This window comes from Lagenorhynchus albirostris, chromosome 2, assembly GCF_949774975.1.
Source record: "Lagenorhynchus albirostris chromosome 2, mLagAlb1.1, whole genome shotgun sequence".
Classification (NCBI taxonomy): Eukaryota; Metazoa; Chordata; class Mammalia; order Artiodactyla; family Delphinidae; genus Lagenorhynchus; species Lagenorhynchus albirostris.
This window is the reverse complement of record NC_083096.1, coordinates 143,653,256-143,677,587: the sequence shown is the minus strand read 5'-3', so window position 1 is coordinate 143,677,587 and position 24,332 is coordinate 143,653,256. Positions and strand designations below refer to the sequence as shown.

General features: G+C 37.0%; 1 protein-coding gene across 4 annotated transcripts in view; it reads right to left on the bottom strand.

Annotated features, from left to right (window-relative positions):
* Positions 1-1,742: 1,742 nt before the first annotated feature.
* EPS15 (epidermal growth factor receptor pathway substrate 15) overlaps positions 1,743-24,332 on the bottom strand; it is a 161,483-nt gene continuing 138,893 nt past the window's right edge. For all 4 annotated transcript variants that reach the window (XM_060140095.1, XM_060140096.1, XM_060140097.1 and 1 more), the window contains 4 exons: positions 10,752-10,828; positions 9,244-9,406; positions 6,521-6,714; positions 1,743-4,182 (listed from right to left, as the gene is read on the bottom strand). In XM_060140095.1, coding sequence (XP_059996078.1) covers positions 4,036-4,182; positions 6,521-6,714; positions 9,244-9,406; positions 10,752-10,828 — 581 coding nt within the window. In that variant the 3' untranslated portion in view covers positions 1,743-4,035. The remainder of the gene's footprint in view (positions 4,183-6,520; positions 6,715-9,243; positions 9,407-10,751; positions 10,829-24,332) is intronic.

The window sequence follows — 24,332 nt, the reverse complement described above, 5'->3', positions numbered from 1 at the left end:
TTACACTGAACTACTTCAATACTTGCTGTTTGCTAGCACACTATGTCGTGTCCTACCACTTTTTCTTTATACAACCATGGCCTCTGCCTAGAATGCCCTGTCCCTCCATCTGTGTGGCAAACTCTCCAAAATCTACCCTTTGCCTACCTTTTAATGTATTCTTTCCAGAGCTTTGCCAGCACTAATAAGTTATTTTTTGTTTTTGCCAGCTTTTGTGGTTTTAAAATTTGTATTTCTTTAATAAAAGAAAGGTTGGCTATCTCCCCTATGTTCCGATTTATCATTTATCATAATATTGGTAACTTACAATGGTTGAGTGCTTTCATGTGTCAAAAACTGTTCTAAATCCTGGTAAAGATTAAATATGAAAATGAATTAGGAAATGTTTTATAAGATGCCACATGCTATGTAGTAGGTTTATTTCATTAATCCTCAAGAGCAGAGATTACATGGATTATTCTATTTATGATAGTTCTCCTCTAGCTTCTCACCTTTAACAGGAATAGAGAGCAGTGGTCAAAACAGTAGAGCCAGTCTTCTGGGTTCAAATTCCAGCTCTGTCACTTACTAGCTACATAACTGTGGCCTAATTAGGGCACCTCCTCTGTGAAATGGAGACAAAATAGTACCTATACATTACAGGGTTACTTTTCTAAGGATGAAATGAAATAATATACGGAAAGCACTAAGGATTCTGCCTGAAGCTCAATATATGTTATCTGTTATTATTTATCATGCCCTGTTCCTAGCATTTCCTATAGGCAATATTTTTTTCACAGAAAAGGAGACAAAGCACGGTAAACTGGAAAGAATATCATGTTTTAGAATCAGACAGACCAGAGTTCAATTCCTGGCTCATCTACTTATTAGCAGTATTATCTGAAGCATATTATTTTAACTTTTTGTGTGTGTGTTATTTTTTTTGCGGTACGCGGGCCTCTCACTGTTGTGGCCTCTTCCGTTGCAGAGCACAGGCTCCGGACACGCAGGCTCAGCGGCCATGGCTCACGGGCCCAGCTGCTCCGCAGCATGTGGAATCTTCCCAGACTGGGGCACAAACCCATGTCCCCTGCATCGGCAGGCGGACTCTCAACCACTGCGCCACCAGGGAAGCCCTATTTTAACTTTTTTGAGCCTCATTTTTCCTATTTCTAAAACAGGCGATAATAATAGTACTACTTAGGGCTTCTGTGAAGATTAAACAAGAAGACACACATAAAGTGCTTAGTATAGTGCATTCAATAACCAATAGCTATTTTCACTATTGATAATAACATGGCTGCATTTGTTTGATTAAAATAAATAATATTAAAAAGCTGTCAAACTCAAATCATTCAGAACAATCCTGTGAGTTGGGTATTATGATGTTCATTAGAAGAAGAAAATGAGGTTCAGGGAGGCTAAGTAACTTTGTCAAAGTCATCTTTCCTAAAAATGGCAGACCAGGGTTGTCTGAATTTTTCACACCACAGTGCCCTCCTAGAGTCCATCTCACAAATCCTCATTCAACAAATATATACACACCACCCACGTTTCAGGCACTGTTTCTATGCATACCTGTTTCCTATCTTTCTTTCAAAAAAACAGGACATGTCAACTAAAAAATAGTTAACATTTATTGAGTATTTTATTCTATACCAAGTACTGTCTCAAGCACTTTACACATATTAATCTGTGCTGATTGTATGCCTACCCCTCCTTAGACACAGCATGGACATAACAGAGAATCGTGCAAAACTCCATTTCAGATAGGATGTATGGATAGTATGGTTTATTATAATTTAAAGTTTATTGTTCTCATAATTACAGGCTACAGTTTAGAAGTTTGAAACATAAGAGAAAATTCTATAAAGAGAACTCAAATAAACCTGAACAAGTAGGCAGAAGATGGTTAAAACTTCATAAGTAGTGCCACTTAGCTCTCAGGAATACTTATCTGTCCTTTCAAGCACAGGCTCTGGAGCCAGAGTCAACAACATAAAATATAATCATAAATGACTCTAAGACATTCATCCTACACAAGTGAGCATGGAGATTTATATATATATATATATATATATATATATAAAATACATACTTTAATATATTATATTGGTCCACTGAGTATACATATTTTAATAAAAGAATCTATGTAATCCAGTTAAACACACATAAGATTAAGGTATACTTATTACATCGAAAGTTGGTGTTTATAAGTTACAGATATTTAGCACTTTCCAGAGTGTTCTTTTAATTAAAAAAAATATTTTAAAACCATTTCAAACATCTGTTCATTTTCCCAGTGCAAAAGAAGGTTGTTCAAGTCTACTTACCTTTTTCCTAAAGTGTTAAGGGGAAGAAAAAAACCCAAAACTCACTACCATTCACAACTCCCAATATTACTTTCTCAATCAACTTTTGCAGTATATCCTTATAACTGGATTAGTTTATCAAAATTAAACCCTTGTGATTATGATTCAGCCCTTGCTTCATATGTATGACTTTTATGCTGAAATGTTTTAATCTATAAAAGTAGAAAAAAGCTAACAGTGCAAGAAAGTGGTTCAAATTTGTTTTAAACTGCAGCAATTCAATTGTGTGTGGAGAGAAAAAAAGCACCATTTCAAGATGAAATAAACTGGATATTTTGGAATTTATTCATAGGCTAGGCAACAAGTTACTCTGATTAACACAGATCAATACCACCTTGACTTGGTAACCACAGAGATATTTAATTAGTTTTTAGGTGCATTTTCCTTTATCTTGGTTTTCAATACATTATCTAAATCACTGACTCATGTTAAAAAAAATAAGATTACAATTTACAGCCTACTTCACAGTCCATTTTAAATTCAGCTTGTCTGCTAGGTCAATTTTACAGGAGATAGGCTTTTAACACATAAAGAGCTTCGATAATTTGGCAGGTCTCTTCTCTCCCAATTAAAAAACACAAAATTTTTTTGCTAGCCTGCCAATTTTGTAGGTGAAAAACACAAAGAGAATAAACTATTTTAATCCACAAAAATGGACAAAAAGGAATAATATGATTTAATACATGTCACTTTTTTCAGTTGTATTCAGTGAATGTTTTTACATTTCAAGTAACTGAACCTTCATTAAAGAAAAAAAATATATATATGTATACAAAAAGTTAAAGTACCTTCCAGTTCTAGCCTGCTAAAGTTTCTTCTGCAAAAGTAGAAAAATAAACCTACCATGAACTAAAGAGGACAGTGCCATGGCAGTGGCAGAATGGCTGCCAGGTTAAAATTTTTGCTTACCTTATATTGATGGGTATATTTTAAGTGGTAATTTTTCTCCACCCTCTAGTGCTTAAAATTATGGAGAGGTATGTGTTTATCTAAAATTCCCTAAGTCCAGAGAAGAAAATTTTAAATATATTTCACACATGAGGCTTTAAAGTTTTTATTTAGGAAAAGATTGAGTCTGAAGCTATAATGGTTCAATCTAAAGCATCCCTTTTTCGATAGTGGAGTCAATTTATGCAAAATATTTTTTCTTGTCTATAAAAAACAAATTGAACAGTATTTTGATTATAAGGAAATACAAACATGTACTTTAAACTAGCCAACTTGCTCTGTCATAAAAGAAATAGGATGTTCTTTCCCTTCCCCTCTTTCAACCATTTAAATTAGGGGAGAATACTGCCAACTTTAAGAACCCCACTGGCTATCATCAGAGTAACTACAGAACAAGGGTAGCAAAGGGATGAAACTATTTCTCTATATTCCAGAAGGCAGAAGCTTGGGTGCTCTAGCTTTCCAAGTAAAAGTAGCACAGGCAGGCAAAAGCTCACACTAAATGCACACCAGAACGGGGGCCTAGGTGAAGTTATCTGGGTTACCGCTTTTACAGGGGGAAAAAAAGGACAAATCTGAAATGGAGTTTAAAAAAAACAAAAACTTTTGTCACATTTACAGGAATCTCAAACCTTTTGTATTCCCATGCTCATAGGTAGTTTTGATACACACTGTAAATAGCTTCAGTATTCAGGAAGAAGAGTATTGTGTGATTGACAAAGAACAGGAAAATTCTTCATGCTTCTGATATTTCAGATTTGCTGAGTGCAATAGCCAGTTCTAAGTCTTCTTGCTCTTGCTGATTCAGTCGGGCAAGCCTCTGCTCTTCCTCTTTCTCACTTTCCCTCTTGGCCCACTCAATCATATCTTCTTCAGAGGGATACTGCCATTTAAAAGACAAATGAACAAACGAATAAATTCATGAGCAGAACAAACACAAGAAGGAAAAAGAACTTTTACGAAATGATATTTAACTATTTGTTTCACCTTCTGAAGGACTCTGTAAATAGTCCTGTTAATTGTTAATTTTTTTCTGAAAACACATTTAATCAGTTATTAAAATATGATTTAATCTTAAAAATTAATGCAGTCTACAGATAGTCTATAAAACTGAACATTAAACATCATTTTTTTAAAAAGTGGAAATTCTTAAGGTGAATCAGGAGATTTAAAAACAGGAGAGGGCTAGCATTTTTATCTAATGTGAAACATTTACTACTTCAACTTCAGTGAGTATCCTCACATGATAAATCATTTTCAACTTAATCCCACTGGTGATTTCCTACCTTATCCTAGCCCTTCAGGTACAGAAAAATTATGAAGCAAAGAATATCTATACATACATAAATTTTGTTAAACATAAAATAAGAGTACTGGATATACTAAATAAGATGTGAACCTGATCAATTTTTTTAATGCATTATAAAGAATTCAGTAGACATTGAGAACTTTTTGACCTAGTCTAAATAAAACCTTAATGCTGGTAATTATTAAGTCAAGGAAATACACTTATCCACCTGAAAGAGCAACCGTGGCAGATACTAAATAAAAAAATTCTACCCGGTTTCAAGTCCTGTCATAAGAGGAATACCATAACAGGATGAATACCATAATAGGATGAAGTGAAAGAAACTGTCAGGCTTTTTGAAAATGGTAGCTTTTCCCCTAGGGAATTAGAGGGCCTTTGAAACTTATAATACTTAACAAATCTTTCATAATTAAAAAAAGAAGACATTTTTATTATGAGCTGCTTAATATTATACTATACTGAGATTCTGGAATATGAAATAAGCAAAATGCCTTAGCTATTGTTCAAGACTCATTCCAACCAGGTTTTGACTTGCTGAAATCATATTTAAGATATTAAATGCCACAAACTGCCAGAAGGTTATTTTATATTAAGAGGATTATACTAAGAAGAGCAATTCTGGATTCTCTGCTTGAAACAACTCAAATTCCATCTAATAAAAGGCAGTATAATTCTGACACTCTCTGTTTTCCAGTATTCAAAATACTGATTCCTATTCTGCTCCTTTACATTCAGAGGAAGCCACTGAAACTTAAAGAGTACAGAGTCAAAAGCTGGGTAGCTGAGACTAATTCTGTCTGCCTTAGTTGCATACAGATTCCTGCCTACCTCCTTTCTAACTAGAAATGGCTGCAGGGATAAAGTGACGGGTTGAGGGACCCAATGCTACACTGAGGGAGACATTAGGCAGATTGTGGTCAGAGTCACCTGGCCACTAGATCTCTTATTTCTAAAATCATCTCAAGTGCTTAAGGTATTAAGTAGAGGAAAATTGCTTTGTTATAAAATAGCGATAATGAAGGTCATTTTACCTGAAAAAACATCTGGGAAAATGAAACACTGTTAGTTACTCTAAGAATTAAAAAAAAAAAAAAAAAAAAGCCTTGTTTTTATCTAAATAATGATGGAATACATGTCATTGCTTAATGTCCGTCCCTCCAGAGTGACACTTCAAGTTGGTTGCCCCATTTCTGTGATCTTATAGACCCTGCCTATGGTCTTGTCACAGAACTCTTCTATTGTCTTTACTGGCCTGCCTATGTTAGTCAGCTCTGGGAGGATGCAGAGTAAATATGGAATGCTAGTGAATTAGAGCCCCCCAAATAATTAAAGATTGTTTAGCTCTTAACAATCATATTTATTTAATAAAACCAACATTTACTTTTTAGGAACACTATTATATGAAACCAGAGTTTTATTTTCAATTCAAAGAATTCCTGGACCTATCCTCTCATAATTGTTGACTGGTCTCCAGAAATCATCAAGGCTTTATACACAAACACACAAACACAGTTACAAATACACAAACTCATTATTGGCATTATTCATCCAGAGGGCAGACAGCAAATGACTCTCTAATGGCCCATCATCCATAACAATTTGCAAAATAGTAACTGTCAGAATTTTATTTATATTGTTTACCAAGATCAAGAGAAGGGTTTTGCAAAACAACTGGTATATAACCCAAGAATTAAGACTACAAAAATCATTTGAGCAATGAAATACTTTTAGAACCAGCAAACAGAATCAAACAGAGATTTTTTGGTTAAGGGAAGAATAAAGATCATTTTTAACATACTGGTAAATTTAGTTGAAATAATGCAAATTTGGCAGACTCCAAAATAATCTTTGAAAACTCTTTAAACTGTAAATGGAAAGATTTTCCCCCAAACAGCCCATTCACAGTACTTACAGCACTGAAGTTAGCAAAATTGCTTGGGTCAGCCTCTTTACTGGTAGTGGTAGTAGTAGAAGAAGAAGAAGTGAATGGATCACAAAACATATCAGGATCTTTTTCTTTGGGGCTATCATTGCCTGGGAAAGGCTGAAATGGATCATTCAGTTTAAAGGGATCAGAAGAATCCAATTTGTTGATGGGTCTTTTCCCTGGATCAAAATCATTACAATTAATTCAACCAGCAAATATGGCAAACACAAACACACAAGAACATGAACACAGGGAGCATTAAAGAGCTGGGGGTGGGGAATGGGGGTCAGTACCTCAAATACATTCTTAATATGGTCTTAAACTATTACAACCAACACTATGTCCTCAAATTTTCACACACAACCTCTCAAATATATTCTAGCTCTATGTAGCTAAATGGAAAAATAGCAAAGAAGGGGGGAAATGGGCCGGGAATGTTTTTTTTTTTTTTTAATTTTATTTATTTATTTTTGGCTGTGTTGGGTCTTCGTTTCTGTGCGAGGGCTTTCTCTAGTTGCGGCGAGCGGGGGCCACTCTTCATCGTGGTGCGCGGGCCTCTCACTGTCGCGGCCTCTCTTGTTGCGGAGCACAGGCTCCAGACGCGCAGGCTCAGTAGTTGTGGCTCACGGGCCTAGTTGCTCCGCGGCATGTGGGATCTTCCCAGACCAGGGCTCGAACCCGTGTCCCCTGCATTGGCAGGCGGACTCTCAACCACTGCGCCACCAGGGAAGCCCGGGCCGGGAATCTTATCTGCCCAGAGAGTTGACCTTCTCTTCTCCAAAGCAGCATGTTCCCAAGAAAAGAGAGAGGAATGGACAAAACAGCAGGAGAATGACAAAGAATAATGACAAAAACGGCCTCTGCTGTGATAACCTCTGCCTGATACAGTTATCCACTAGTGGCAGGAAGGGCAAATGAGCTTTGAAAAATGCTAATATTCTTCTGATTTTCCTCTGGATCTATATGTAACACCTGGGAGCATGAAATTAAAAACTACCTTGGTAAAGCCCACCTATTTCTTGCTATTACAATATTTCAAACTGAAGAATAAAGAGAATGCTTTGAAGCCCAGGCCCTAAATCTTCGTGGGTGCTGATCAACTAAATCTTTTACCAAACAGCATACTGTTGCTCATTAATTCAGCACCATTTTCAAACAAGCTTTCTAATTTTAAAGGCTTAAACTCAGTACATCCTGAAGAAAGGATAATAAGAACAGGTGCTAAAATATCTTCAAATATATATATTTTCCTAAAGATGTATTAAGCTGGTAAGAGCAATCGTAACAACAGATTCTTTCTGGCACTGTAGCAGCTTACAAAAGGTGTTCACATCTCATATCTCAAAGGATCCTTCCACAATCCTGTGAAGGTAGGCAACATTAGAATTAATGCCACCATCTAATAGCTCAGATAGCTGAGGTTCAGACATATGAAGTTACACACTCAAGATCATAGAGCTAGTCAGAGAATATCCAGAATTAGAACCCAGATCTTTAAGCTGCAGTTCAATAAACCATCTTTCTTTCCTTGATTTTTCTACAGTGATATATACTCACTTTGCTGAAGTCTTAGATTTAGTTACAGCACTAGTATATTAGTTTACTTAGGATTTTAAAAATAACTTCACTATTGGCACCTTACTGGTATAAAACTTAAATGAGCACATTAACTATCATTTTTAAAAAATACATTCTGACAACCTTACTCTCTAGTAATATATGATACAGGCTACTTTTCCTTAAAAGATAAAAGGAGTTCAGTTCAGTTCACCTGATTTTTCAACAGGTAGCTGGGTATTAACAATTTTATTTGCAATTCTTTAAATCAAAGAAGAAAAAAAAATCTGCCCAAGAAATACCATACGGAGGCTATTATGAAAAGGCAAGAATAATATTCTAGAACTACTGAGGCTGAAAATTTACCACGGAATGACATATGGTTAAAACAATAATGTACCAGATGTGTCTTCTCACAAGTAGCACTACAACTATTCAGGGGATTGCCTTTTTACCACTTCTCATGAACTTTATTATCTTCATTAAAAACAAACAAACAAAACCCCTTTTTCTTTACAGTGCTAAGCAAAACAAAAAAAAATAAGAATAGTAAGAATTTGTTTCTAGACCAAAAACATCACTTTTATAAAATAAAGGAGTCTCTTATCAAGTCAAGTAAAATTATATTTTCCTTCAAGAAAAACAATACTTTCTTTTAAAATTCTGATACCGAAAAGCTGAATTCTGGATACCAAAAAGGCCATATATTCTCACATTAAAGGACTTAAGGAAGACTTCACATTTAGCAGGAAAAAGAAAGGGACTTCGAATTAATCTTTGCTTATAGAAATTTATTAAAATACCAAAGCACAGGAAACTGTTGTTCAAATGGTAATCAATGAGCTTCCAAAAAAGTAAGAGATTTCATTGGTACTTTCCTTTTTTCATTTACTGCCTCTCTAAAATGATTTAAAGAGAAATTAGCTCTTGCTAGAAAAATAGTTCATGACAGTTACACAGGCTGGCTTCTTAGGCACATATCTGTAATTCTGCATTAAGGTCAGAACAGATGATAGCAGCAGGCTTCTGCTGTGTTTTTGGACTTGTTTTGTTTAAGGCCCTTTATATAAAGTCTACAAATAAGGCCCACACAATACTTTTCAGAAAGAAAAAGGAAGTAGTTGATTTAGGAAAGGTATCAACTCTCATACCAGGTGGTGGTGGGCAGGGTCTTGTTGGAGTTCCAATCTTTGGTGGCAGTGCTGGGGGTACATCTTCAGTTTTGATGGATGTTTCCTCAAGCATATTTTTTGTAATGACCATACTGCTGATGGAGCTTGATGTGGATGAACTAAAAGGATCTTCATTGTTGACCTTTGTTTGAAAAGAAATTACTCATGGTTATATATATTATGCCAACCAAACCGTACGCGGTTATGGAGCATTTGGAAGAGTGATCTTCAGTATTACGCAGCTTTATTTATTTCAATTCTGAGAGCACTAACATTTTAACCTTTGCATTCAGAACCAAAATGGAAAAAATTTTTTTAATTTTTCTATATGAGTAGTGATTATAACATTACTACTTATTAAGAGCAATAGATCGTACCAAAACAAGCCAACTCTGGATTAAAGGTTTATTAAGATTCAAGTGATACAAAACCATTGAGGCCCTTTATAAAGAGACTAATATATTTTTCCTCAAGTGACTATCTGATTCAAATGATAAAGGAAAAAATACTGATTCCACACTTGCCAATGCACTTAAATATAGGAAAGATTTAATACTAAAGTCAAAGAAAATGGCATCTTAAAAAACATTAAAGACAACCTGAAAGTCAATTTTGTTTTTTAAGCAAACTGATCCCATGGCATAAGTCTTATTGTGGGTCTGAAGACCTGGCCTCTCTAATACATGGAGTAATGAAAGATTCACTTTTCTATAATGAATCGGATATTACAGTTTAGGCCAGTGTTTCTCTAAAGAAGCATGCTGACATTTTGGGCTGGATATAGCTCTGTGTTGTGGCACTGGACAGGGTGTTGCACAACATCCCTGGTCTCTATCCACTACATATGAACAGCCCTCCTCCTCAGCTGTGACAACCGAAAATGTCTCTAGACATTGCCAAATGTTTCCTGGGGGGTGGGGGTGGGGGGAATAACACCCAGTTGAGAACCAATGATAGAGACAGTGTGACATATACTCTAAGTTTACTCTTTTGGCCTGAATCAATCCTAGGGCTACATTGGAAAATAGGTAGTTGACATATATAGTCCACTACCTAATACTGCTGGGCTATTAATTATCTTAATACTAACCTTAACAGTCTCAGAACATAAAATCAAGCAATCAGTACAGAGAGGATGGAATGAATGTCCAGATTTTACAGCTATTGACCCAGACAGTCAACAGGGGGAAAATGTAGTTCAATTGGAAGAAACATATTTAAAAAGACAGAAGACTCTTAAAGTTGTTGAGCAGACCTGCCAGTAGAAAATTATAATTATCTGTACCATCACCATTGTCTTTGTGCACAGAAATGTCTACTTTGATTACATCTTATATTTCATTTCTGTCTGAAATCAATGTTTGCTGTGCCTTACTGAAATCAAGTTGCAACCTCTGTGAGGGTCAGGTTATAAAATCAAAAGAAAGGATCACTCCTTTGGTGGAAACACAGTATATTTTACTTTCCTACTAAGTATTGCAGATTACCTTTGACAATGTGCTGAAGTCAGCAAATCCATCTTCAAATGATTCATTTCCAAAAACAGAAGCAAAGGGGTCTGTGGCTAAAATGAATAAAGAAAATCAATGCAATAGGACAGAAAGACATCAAATTTCATGTCCTCTTTTGGTTAGTAACATTCAGACAAATGAAAAATATCGAATGCCAAATATTAATCCCTGAATTTAGGCCCACAAAGACAGTTAACACACGGATGAATCATTGAAGAATCAAAAACAGGTGAACTAACTCTAGGTAAAGTGTTTAAGGCTTTGGAATACACGTCAAATAATATAGCTCCCGTGTGCTTAAACTATTTCTAATAAAGACATCATGAAGTAAAAAAAACTACACCATTAATTCCACATTTCACACACACCCTTCAAGGTCCATTTCAAATACTACCATAACCACAAAGCCTAGAATAACCTAGGTATCTCTAATTCACACAGCAAGAAGTGATTTCTTCCTTCTTTGTGGCACTGACAGCATTCTAGTTTGTATTATGGTTATCTGTGATTGATATATCACCCCTACTAGATTGTAAGGTCCTTAAAAACAAGGAATAACACTTATCCAACAAAGAACGAATGGTCAAAAAAGATTCATTGGCCATATATAAAACTGAAGAAAATAAGAAGATAGAGTTCCTATGTCTGAAAAGTTCATAGTATAGTGACAGACATATACACAAACAATAATAAAATAATCTTAAATGAGCTATTAGAGAGGTATAAAAAACCTGTAGTAGAAGCCATTAACTGCTGGGAGAATCGGGAAAAGCATCAAATAAGCCATTACATTTGACCTAGGTCTTTTAAATAAGGGACGGAGTCTGCTGAATAGATGGAGATGGGGGAGAGAAATCTATTCCAGGCAGAAGGAACAGTCATTGCAAAAGCAGTATTTAATCCCTGCTCCACAGGCATGAGAAGTTATCTGTTCCATCATAGTGCACTTAACAAATAGACTAACATTTTCAGCTGGAACAAACTGACTTACTTTGAGATAGTTTTTGTCTGTTCAGGCATAAAGGCTACCAATAAGGTCAAAGAATATTTATAGGAATTGCTGCTTGATATAGGAAAGCAGAAAGAAACAAAGGAAGAAGAAAGTGAATCTCAAAAGAGATGGTAAGACAGAGCAAAGATGCATAGAAAAATGCTCCTTGCTCTTCCTTAACTCATCTTTACATCAAATCAGTTTTAGGACAAAGTGTGCTCACCCACTCATTTAAATGTGTAAAGTGTGCCCTTACCTCTAACAGTGAGTACACCATGGACATAAACAGAAGAGGGGCAAGGAAGATACACATTATCTTTTTCTTGTCACCAAGACAGTCATGAGGTGGGTAGAAGCACAGAGAAAATCAGTCCTTTAGGGACACACCAATAACTCTGAACCTGAAGAGGATGTTGAGAGTCCAGACTTACAGGAAATCCTACAGCTTTAGCCATAAAAGATGGTTTTGTATTACTACATATCTGCTGCGTCCCACAGCCTCAGGCCCTGCCTAGTCATGCGTGCTGTTTCAGGCTTTCCCTTCTTTCTCCTCCTCTTCCTGTAATTCCCGATGCAGTGGCAGCTGAGGCACAGCCTGAGCAGGATGCAGACGCTCTCCTGATTGGTATAAAGGTAATGATGGAAAAGGAGTTGGGCTCATTTCACTTGACGGACTGAAAAATCTGCTTCACGCTTTTGCTCTGCCATGGTACCACAGCTGTTACAAGCAGTCATAACACATGTGACAACACTGCTGAGTTAGGTCAGGTTTGACTGAAATATTATGAAGTGTACATTGTGAAAGACACTAATAAAAAACATGACACTTGTATATGAAGAATACGCTACATGTAGGTTACTGGAGTATTTTTTTAACATCTTTATTGGAGTATAATTGCTTTACAATGGTGTGTTAGTTTCTGCTTTATAACAAAGTGAACCAGTTATACATATACATATATCCCCATATCTCCTCCCTCTTGCGTCTCCCTCCCACCCTCCCTATAGCACCCCTCTAGGTGGTCACAAAGCTGGTCTCCCTGTGCTATGTGGCTGCTTCCCGCTAGCTATCTATTTTACATTTGGTAGTATATGTATGTCCATGCCACTCTCTTACTTTGTCCCAGCTTACCCTTCCCCCTCCCCGTGTCCTCAAGTCCATTCTCTATGTCTGCATCTTTATTCCTGTCCTGCCTTTAGGTTCTTCAGAACATTTTTTTTTTTTTTAGATTCCATATATATGTTAGCATACGGTATTTGTTTTTCTCTTTCTGACTTCCTTCACTCTGTATGACAGACTCTAGGTCCATCCACCTCACTTCGTTTCTTTTTATGGCTGAGTAATATTCCATTGTATATACGTGCCACACCTTCTTTATCCATTCAACTGTCCATGAACACTTAGGTTGCTTCCATGTCCTGGTTATTGTAAATAGAGCTTCAATGAACATTGTGGTACCTGACTCTTTTTGAATTATGGTTTTCTCAGGGTATATGCCCAGTAGTGGGATTGCTGGGTCGTATGGTAGTTCTATTTTTAGTTTTTTAAGGAACCTCCATACTGTTCTCCATAGTGGCTGTATCAATTTACATTCCCACCAACAGTGCAAGATGGTGCCCTTTTCTCCACACCCTCTCCAGCATTTATTGTTTGTAGATTTTTTGATGATGGCCATTCTGACTGGTATGAGGTGATACCTCATTGCAATTTTGATTTGCATTTCTCTAATGATTACTGATGTTGAGCATCCTTTCATGTGTTTGTTGGCAATCTGGATATCTTCTTTGGAGAAATGTCTATTTAGGTCTTCTGCCCATTTCTGGATTGGGTTGTTTGTTTTTTTGATATTGACCTGCATGAGCTGCTTGTATATTTTGAAGATTAATCCTTTGTCTGTTGATACATTTGCAAACATTTTCTCCCATTCTGAGGGTTATTTTTTCATCTTGTTTATGGTTTCCTTTGCTGTGCAAAAGCTTTTAAGTTTCATTAGGTCCCATTTGTTTATATTTTTTAATTTCCATTTCTCTAGGAGGTGGGTCAAAAAGGATCTTGCTGTGATTTATGTCATAGAGAGATAATAATATGGTTTTCCTCCTTCAATTTGTTAATATGGTTTATCACACTGATTGATTTGCATATATTGAAGAATCCTCGCTTTCCTGTGATAAACCCCACTTGATCATGGTGTATGATCCTTTTAATGTGTTGTTGGATTCTGTTTGCTAGTATTTTGTTGAGGATTTTTGCATCTATGTTCATCAGTGATATTGGCCTGTAGCTTTCTTTCTTTGAGACATCTTTGTCTGGTTTTGGTATCATGGTGATGGTGGCCCCATAGAATGTGTTTAGGAGTGTTCCTACCTCTGCTATATTGTGGAAGAGCTTGAGAAGGATAGGTGTTAACTCTTCTCTAAATGTGTGAGAGAATTCGCCTGTGAAGCCATCTGATCCTGGGCTTCTGTCTGTTGGAAGATTTTTAATCACAGTCTCAATTTCAGTGCTTGTGATTGGCCTGTTTATATTTTCTATTTCTTCCTGGTTCAGTCTAGGAAGGTTGTGCTTTTCTAAGAATTTGTCCATTTCTTCCAGGTTGTCCATTTTATTGGCATAGAGTTGCTTGTAGTCATCTCTCATGATCCTTTGTATTTCTGCAGTGTCTCGTTGTTACTTCTCCTTTTCATTTGTAATTCTATTGATTTGAGTCTTCTCTCTTTTTTTCTTGATGAGTCGGGCTAATGGTTTATCAATTTTGTTTATCTTCTCAAAGAACCAACTATTAGTTTTATTGATCTTTGCTGTCATTTCCTTCATTTCTTTTTCATTTATTTCTGGTCTGATCTTTATGATTTCTTTCCTTCTGCTAACTTTGGGGTTTTTGTGTTCTTCTTTCTCTAATTGCTTTAGGTGTAAGGTTAGGTTGTTTAATTGAGATGCTTTTTTCTTGAGGTAGGATTGTACTGCTATAAACTTCCCTCTTAGAACTGCTTTTGCTGCATCCCATAGGTTTTGGGTTGTCGTGTTTTCATTGTCATTTGTTTCTAGGTATTTTTTGATTTTTCTTTGATTTCTTCAGTGATCTCTTGGTTATTTAGTAGCGTATTGTTTAGCCTCCATGTGTTTGTATTTTTTACAGATTTTTTCCTGTAATTGATATCTACTCTCATAGAATTGTGGTCAGAAAAGATACTTGATACGACTTCAGTTTTCTTAAATTTACCAAGGCTTGATTTGTGACCCAAGATATGATCTATCCTGGAGAATGTTCCATGAGCACTTGAGAAGGTGTATTCTGTTGTTTTTGGGTAGAATGTCCTATAAATATCAATTAAGTCCATCTTGTCTAATGTGTCGTTTAATGCTTGTGTTTCCTTATTTAATTTCATTTTGGATGATCTGTCCATTGGTGAAAGTGGGGTGTTAAAGTCCCCTACTATGATTGTGTTACTGTCGATTTCCCCTTTTATGGCTGTTAGCATTTGCCTTATGTATTGTGGTACTCCTATGTTGGGTGCATAAGTATTTACAATTGTTATATCTTCTTCTTGGATTGATCACTTGGTCGTTATGTAGTGTCCTTTTTTGTCTGTTTTACTGGTCTTTATTTAAAGTCTATTTTGTCTGATATAAGAATTGCTACTCCAGCTTTCTTTTGGTTTCCATTTGCATGGAATATCTTTTTCCATCCCCTCACTTTCAGTCTGTATGTGTCCCTTGGTCTGAAGTCGGTCTCTTGTAGACAGCATATATATGGATCTTGTTTTTGTATCCATTGAGCCAGTCTATTTCTTTTGGTTGGAGCATTTAATCCATTTACATTTAAGGTAGTTATCGATATGTATGTTCCTATTCCCATTTTCTTTCTTTTTTTTTTTTTTAAAAGAGCCAGGACCCTCCGATATGAAAAGTTGGTTGTCCTTGTGCTGGGACTAAAACCGTCTCACTTCTGCTTGCTCTTCCCCCAAACTGTCTTCAGAGAATAGGTCCAACAGTTATCTACTGTGTCTTTTTTTTTTTTTTTTAAAGAAGATGTTGGGGGTAGGAGTTTAGTAATTTATTTATTTATTTTTGCTGCGTTGGGTCTTCGTTTCTGTGCGAGGGCTTTCTCTAGTTGCGGCGAGCGGGGGTCACTCTTCATCGCGGTGCGCAGGCCTCTCACTGTCGTGGCCTCTCTTGTTGCGGAGCACAGGCTCCGGACGCGCAGGCTCCGTAGTTGTGGCTCACGGGCCTAGTCGCTCCGCGGCATGTGGGATCTTCCCAGACCAGGGCTTGATCCCGTGTCTCCTACATTAGCGGGCAGATTCTCAACCACTGCGCCACCAGGGAAGCCCCCCCCATTTTCTTAATTGGTTTGGGTTTGTTATTGTACGTTTTTTCCTTCTCTTTTGTTTCCTGTCTAGAGAAGTTCCTTTAGCATTTGTTGTAAAGCTGGTTTGGTGGTTCTGAATTCTCTTAGCTTTTGCTTGTCTGTAAAGGTTTTAATTGCTCGGTTGAATCTGAATGAGATCCTTGCTGGGTAGAGTAATCTTGGTTTTAGGTTTTTCCCTTTCATCACTTTAAATATGTCCTGCCACTCCCTTCTGGCTTGCAGAGTTTCTGCTGAGAAATCAGCTGTTAACCTGATGGGGATTCCCTTGTGTGTTATTTGTTGCTTTTCCCTTGCTGCTTCTAATATTTTTTCTTTGTATTTAATTTTTGATAGTTTGATTAATATGTGTCTTGGCCTGTTTGTCCTTGGATTTATCCTGTGTGGGACTCTGCATTTCCTGGACTTGAATGACTACTGCCTTTCCCATATTAGGGCAGTCTTCAAGTATAATGTCTTCCAATATTTTCTCAGTCCCTTTCTTTTTCTCTTCTTCTTCTGGGACCCCTATAATTCAAATGCTGGTGTGTTTAATGTTGTCCCAGAAGTCTCTGAGACTGTCCTCAATTCTTTTCATTCTCTTTTCTTTATTCTGCTCTGCGGTAGTTACTTTCACTATTGTATCTTCCAGGTCACTTATCCGTTCTTCTGCCTCAGTTACTCTGCTATTGATTCCTTCTAGAGAATTTTTAATTTCATTTATTGTGTGGTTCATCATTGTTTGTTTGCTCTTTAGTTCTTCTAGGTCCTTGTTAAACATTTCTTGTATTTTCTCCATTCTATTTCAAGATTTTGGATCATCTTTACTATCATTACTCTGAATTCTTTCTCAGGTAGACTGCCTATTTGTTTCTTCATTTGTTTGGTCTGGTGGGTTTTTACCTTGCTCCTTCATCTGCTGTGTGTTTTCTCTGTCTTCTCATTTTGCTTAACTTACTGTGTTTGTGGTCGCCTTTTCACAGGCTGCAGGTTCGTAGTTCCCATTGTTTTTGGTGTCTGCCCCAGTGGCTAAGGTTGGTTCAGTGGGTTGTGTAGGCTTCCTGGTGGAGGGGACTGGTGCCTGTGTTCTGGAGGATGACGCTGGACCTTGTCTTTCTGGTGGGCAGGATCATGTCCGGTGTGTGTTTTTGGGTGTCTGTGACCTTACTGTGATTTTAGGCTAATGGGTGGGGTTGCGTTCCTGTCTTGCTAGTTGTTTGGCATAGGGTGTCCAGCACTGTAGCTTGCTGGTCGTTGAGTGGAGCTGGGTCCTTTCTGTCCACAAGTAAAAGTGTGAAAGCTTTTTTGTAAAGTCTTTTTTGCCCCTTCCACATATATTGTGGAGCCCTGGCTCCACAATATCAAATGACGAAAGCTCTCCCAGAGATCTCCAGAGATGGAGATCTCTGGGAGAGCTTTCGTCACTTGATATTACGTGGAGCCAGGAGGTCTCTGGTCGACCAATGTCCTGAACTTGGCTCTCCCACCTAGAGGCACAGGTCTGACACCTGGCTGGAGCACAAAGACCCTGTCAGCCCCACAGCTTTTGGGAAGTCTGCAGTCTTCTGCCAGCGTTCAGTATGTGTTCTGTAGGAGTTGTTCCACATGTAGATGTATTTCTGATGTATTTGTGGGGAGGAAGGTGATCTCCATGTCTTACTCTTCTGCCATCTTGAAGGTCTCCTCAGAGTTTTTCTATACGTCCTTCATCATAAGAAATGAATTCAGCATTGGTCCAAACACTGGGGAATGTATCCTAGATGAATGACAAAGCACTTTTGCCTGAATTGGGAAAATAAGACTTTGGAAAGAACTTTCTCAGATATTGATCATGGTTGATATGAAGCAGAGACCTGTCCAGAAACTGGAAGGACTCACTGAGCATGAACTTGTTCACATTATGTGTGAGACACCTGCTGAGGAGTCACAGAAATACTGGGAGAGGAACTCAGTACGTGGCTTTCTTTTTCTTGAGGCACACAGGAGCCATGGGTCAGCAGAATCAGACTTTGAATGCAAAGGTAATCTGATTAGCACCCTCTTCTCCCCAAGAATAAAGGTAATGATCACTTTGGAGAAATACATAAAAGCATAATTTAAAAATATCATCTATAATCTGATTAGCGGAAATAATTCTGAGGAGAGGGGTTGAGGAATGGGCAACGTGGATGAAGGGGTTAAAATGTACAAACTGCCAGTCATAAAATAAGTAAGTCATGGGTATGTAATGTACAGCATGGGGACTAAAGTTAGTACTATTGTATTGCAAACTTGAAAGTTGCTAAGAAAGTAAATCTTAAAAAGTTCTCATCACAAGGAAAAAAATTTGTAACTTTGTATGGTGATAGATGGTAAATAAACTTATTGAGGTGATCATTTTGCAATGCACACAAATGTTGAATCATTATGTTGTACACCTGAAATTAACATAATGCTCATCAATTACACTTCAATTTAAAAGAAAGGAAAGAAAGAGAGAGAAGGAAAGAAGGAACCCATACCAATATTTTATCATACTTCTTTACCAGCTTTTTTCCCTGGTATTTTTTTCCTTACTTATTTGAGATCATACTATGCTGACATGATTTTTTGTGAGGTGTGAATGATAAAGCTACATTTTAGGCATATCACTTTTTACCCCTTTACTCTCATTTAATTCATAGCAATCATCATAACTGACATGTTATATATTTGTTTACATAAGCTCTAAAAAAGACAGGAACTTTGTTTTGTTCACTACTGTATCCTCAAGGTCAAGAACACTCATATTTGCTGAAAATATTAAAGGATAAAAAGGACAGAAACCATCTAGTTACTAAGGATATTCCAAACAGATACCATAACATTTCTTAGTACAACCAGCTGACCAACAAGGAATAAGGGAAACCTTAAGGCTCACAAATAATCCCAAAGAACAGCTGTCTACCAGAGAATCCTGGGAGGAAGAAGAACGCTTTTTTTTCTCCATGACCCATGCACAATCCATAAAATAATTAAGCTCAAGCTCACAAAGAACCTTCAAGAGATACTCGTGAATCATAGTCATTAGTAAAGGATCTACTTTCTCAAGCTGGTCTTCAATTAGTTCACTCACTCACTGACCCACTAATCCATTCACATTTAGTAAGCATCTTTTATGTTTAAGCCTAGGTACTAGGGATTTAGGGGGAAATAAGACACAACATCTACCTTCAAGGAACTCATGATTTAACTGAGTGATATACATGTACACAACTGCTACACAGTAAGTGTTAAAGTTCAAAGAGAGTAAAGGAGAAATAACACCTAGATTTATGTGGAAGGGGCAAAAAAGACTTTACAAAAAAGCTTTCACACTTTTACTTGTGGACAGAAAGGAGGTGGGAGGAGACAGAGATATACACTCACTATACCCAAATATACACCTGCTCATGCATACATTTTTCCATTCCAAAATTAAGTGGTCTCGAAGAAACATTCATGACTTGTGGTTTGTGGAAATGGAGAAAATTAGAGAAGAAACATGAAAGAAAGCAGAGGCTAAGAATTGTAAAATATATGAACATCTGCATGCTTAGCCTGAGTCATTGCCTGTAAAAACGAAGACCTACTTGGCATTTTACTAATGCTGGTGTCAAAGATGCTCTGGGGACACCATGAGTTCCCTTCTATATCCTCAGAACGTTATAAAGCTTTAATTAAGAATTGGAGGGACTTCCCTGGTGGTCCAGAGGTTTAGACTCCTCGCTTCCACTGCAGAGGGTGTGGGTTCGATCCCTGGTCAGGGAACTAAGATCACACATGCCACACAGTGCAGCCAAAAAAATTAAAAAATAAAAAAAAAGAATTCTTCAAATTCTTGATAGTCACCATCAATGTAATTTTCATTTGTACAGGTAGCTGGTAGCAAATAACAGGAGATTATCAAAGAAAAAAAAAATACTGGAAAGATTCTGCATTTTCTCAGTTAGGAGTTAGTAAAATATTACATGCAAAAATTTTCTGGCACCACAGTTAATCTCATTTATAATGAAGCGTAAAAAGAACATTTACAAGTCAAAATAAAATATATGTAGAAACTGAGTGACCTGAATTTGCTTTCTTCAGTTTTCTTTATTTGTCTGCAATGTGTCTATCACCAGGAGGAAATGCTAAAATAATTGAGACAAAATATTAAAAATATTTAACGTCCTGGGGGCTTCCCTGGTGGCACAGTGGTTGAGAGTCCGCCTGCCGATGCAGGGGACACGGGCTCGTGCCCCAGTCTGGGAAGATCCCACATGCCGCGGAGAGGTTGGGCCCGTGAGCCATGGCCGCTGAGCCTGCCCGTCTGGAGCCTGTGCTCCGCAACGGGAGAGGCCACAACAGTGAGAGGCCTGCGTACCGCAAAAAAAAAAAAAAAAAAAAAAAAAAAATTAACGTCCTTCTATTACTATCATAACTACAATATTTTAAAGGTAGGTGTAGAGTGATTAATTTTTAATAACAAAAATTTACCCTTATGTTTCTAATTTATTTTGAAAGCTTACAATTCTCCTGTTCTGTGGGATTAATCTTTTTGCTGACTAAATTTCCCGGTGAAAAAGGACAGGGGTATAGAGGTGTGAGTAAGGAAGGTAAATGTCCTGTGTTTGTGACCTTGGGTACGTAATGCCACCTCTCTGAGGCTCCGTGGTTTTCAGATGTTGAGTTTATGAACAAGTAAACTAAATAAGTATGTTAAGAGCCTATATATAAGTTGGGGGAAAACACATATTTAACAACTTAACCATGAAAACTAAAAAAAAAAAAAAAGTCCAGCTTTCATTTGTCAAACAAAAAGAACTTAAAAAACTAAAGAGAAGAGAAAACAATTGTAGACTAAAAGAATCCTTTCCAGGAAAAGAGCTGACAACACAAACACACACACACACACACACACACACACACACACACACACTCACTCTCTTCCTCTCCCTTGTCTCTATTTCATTTGGAATTAATGAAGAGTATATTACAAGTAACTAGTCTGCATTTGGAAACCATTAAACTAAAAAGCAGTAACAGCAATAACAACAACTACCATTTACTACGACAGGAACCACAATAAATACTTTAGGAAACTGAGACTTAGAAAACCTAAGGAACTAGCACTGTTATCTGAGTAAGTTCAGGCAGCTGGACTCAAGCATCCATGTCCTATGGATGACAACTCCTCTCTAGACTGTTTATGTTTCCATTGAATTCAAAATCTTATGACAATGTAGCAGATTTGAGACAAATGATTTATTCATTTTTTCAGCAGTCAATCTGTAAGCCTTTGCTATGTGTCGAAAGTTCTGGGATGGGAGAGTAGGAATGCAACCTGGGATGACTCGCAGGTCTCTGCTTGGGCAACTGAGTAGATGGTAGTGCTATGAGCAGAGATGGGATATCCAGATGTTTAGTATTGTTTTACATTTCATAAGGTGGACAACTTTACTTTCAGACATATATCTGTGACACATTAAGTAAAAGACCATCAAATATATATATATATGTATATATATATATACACACACACATAAATAATATAACAGACAATATATTAAAAAATATATAATAATATATGATATATAAATGTTTACAATATAAATAGCATATAAATATAAGTAATAAAAAGTTATATATATATCCACACACATATATTTGGAGCACGGGGCTAGTGATTAGATTTGTGGTTAGTAATATGATCAAATGTTAACAAAGACAATTCTGGCAGTCATGCAAGACCAGCAGGTAAAGAGACTGGAGGCGACTTGATATCATAGTCCAGGTAAAACATGATGAGGACCCAAACAAAGCTGAGTATAATGAGGAACAGACAATCAGAGTCCAATTGCGGGTAAAAGAACAAGACTTGGCAATTTATGGGAGATGAGGAATGATAGAGAAAAAGTCTAGGATGATTGGCTGAGGGCCAATAATAGTGTCATTAGTACATAAAGTAGAATGTAGAAGGAGGTAAAGCTTGGCTCTTTGTTATTGTTTATACTATACTTTGAAGGAGAGACTAATTGGAAAAGGTGATTATTAACTTTAAGCATTGTTGAGCTTGACACCTAAGGAGAAATATCCAGCAGGCAACTTGAAAGTACTGGAAGTTCAGGAGAGAGTTCAGGCATAGAGGACAAAATCTAGGAGTCATCAGGAAACAGGATGTAGTTGAAGGCACAGAACCAGACAACACTACCACAGGAAGTGTGTATTAAGAGAAGAGCAGAAGCACCAGCCTAAATATGGGACTAAAAAGATAGCCTCGCTCTTCAGTTTTTTCTCCAGAACACTGAGATTATTTCTCTTGCTCTTGTTCTGAATAAAAGGAGACATCTGTCCCAGATACCTCCTGGGAGCAAACTGGCCTGAGGGAACAGAGACCAGCGCAGTATAGGGCAACAGGAAAATGTTTTAGAATATATTAGATCAGCAGTTCTCAAAGTGTGGTCCAAGCACTCCAAAAGTCCCCCAAGGCCCCTTAAGGGAGGTCTGTAAGGTCAAAACTACTTTCAGAATATGAAGATGTTATTTATCTTTCTCACTGTATTATCTGCAACAATGTTGCAAAACCAGTGGTGGGTTAAAAAAAAAAGTGGTGGGTGCTTTAGTGGGAATCAAGGCAGCAGCACCAAACTGTACTGGCTGGTAGCAACTGTACTGTTCACCCTCACAAACTCGCAGGGGGATAAAAAGGCCAGTTGCACTTATGAACATCTGTCCTTGATGAATCAATAAAAACTATTGATTTAAAATAAATGGTGACCCTTAGGTTCTTTTAAAAACTATGGAAGACAAAATTAGAAATACACACAAAGCACTTCTGCTGAGTACCAAAGTATAATCAGTTATGAGGAGGAAAAGCACTTATATGATGGTCTGAGAAACAAGGTGAACCAGCTGCTTTTTTCATGGAACACCATTTTTACTTGCAAGAAGTGACAGATAACAATGGTTATTCAGATTTAGGTATTGGGCAACACTTCTTCCTAAATAAAGTGTATCTGTCACTTTAAGGAAAACAACTGAAAGTATTTGTTGCAGATGATGAAAACTGAAGCTTTCAAGTAAAAACTGGAACCTTGGAAAGTATTATCTGCCTTGTAAGCTTAACATTATACCAATACTTAAAAGACACTCATGAGATGGATGGTGATATCAATAAAGATGATTTAAGAAACTATTTATAATGAAATGTGTCAACATTTGGAAGACATGCATAACTCAGTGAACCAATTCCAAATGATCAATGCATGTTACAAAATCATATATGGATAAAAAGTTCATTCAATGTGGAAGAAAGACTAATGGAGTTTAACAGAGTATGAAAAGTTCATTGATAACAGTTTCATATTCCATATTGTAACTAACTTTGAACTTCCTTCTCATTGCGGTGTCTTCTCTTGTTGCGGAGCATGGGCCCTAGGCACTTGCGCTTCAGTAGTTGTGGCTCGTGGGCTCTAGAGTGCAGGCTCAGTAGTTGTGGCACACGGGCTTAGATGCTCCGCGGCATGTGGGATCTTCCCAGACCAGGGCTTGAACCTGTGTCCCTTGCACTGGCAGGTGGATTCGTAACAACTGCGCCACCAGGGAAGCCCTTTAAATTCATTTTTAAGTTCAAATTTATAACATTTATTTATCACAGCAACAATGAAGCAATTTTGATTAACACAAATGTTTAAAGTCAGGGATCAAACTTATTTCTGTACTTGGTTTTGGTTGCTTTATTTGAAAAACATAATTCATCCAAGAAAGTAGCTATAATATACACTTTTGAACAACAGTCTCGTAATCTCAGGGTGGTTTAAATAAATGTTTACTCAGAGGTTTGCACAAAAACCACTTAACTTGATAGTTCTTTAAAGCACCAGTGCATTCCAATATGTTAAAATCTGGTTTGTAACAGATATGAATGCATATACCTAATTAACTTGCAGTTTTTAAAAATTCAAAGATACTTAAAAAATAATGAAACTAGATTCTACCAATTCCCTGAAGACTTCTCTGGAAGTTGGTTTCGTGGAAAATAATGTGAAAACTCTGGTCCATAGCATGTCTAAGGTTCCTTCTGCTCTAACAAAGGCAGTAATGTAAGTTTGAGAGAGAAAAAAATCTGTGGCATCACCCTATGCCAATTTTTGTATTGTCAGAACTGGATGAGAAGATATAAGGCAGAGGCATGGTAACAAAGTGATTAACAGCATGAGCTCTGAAATAAGACATGGATTA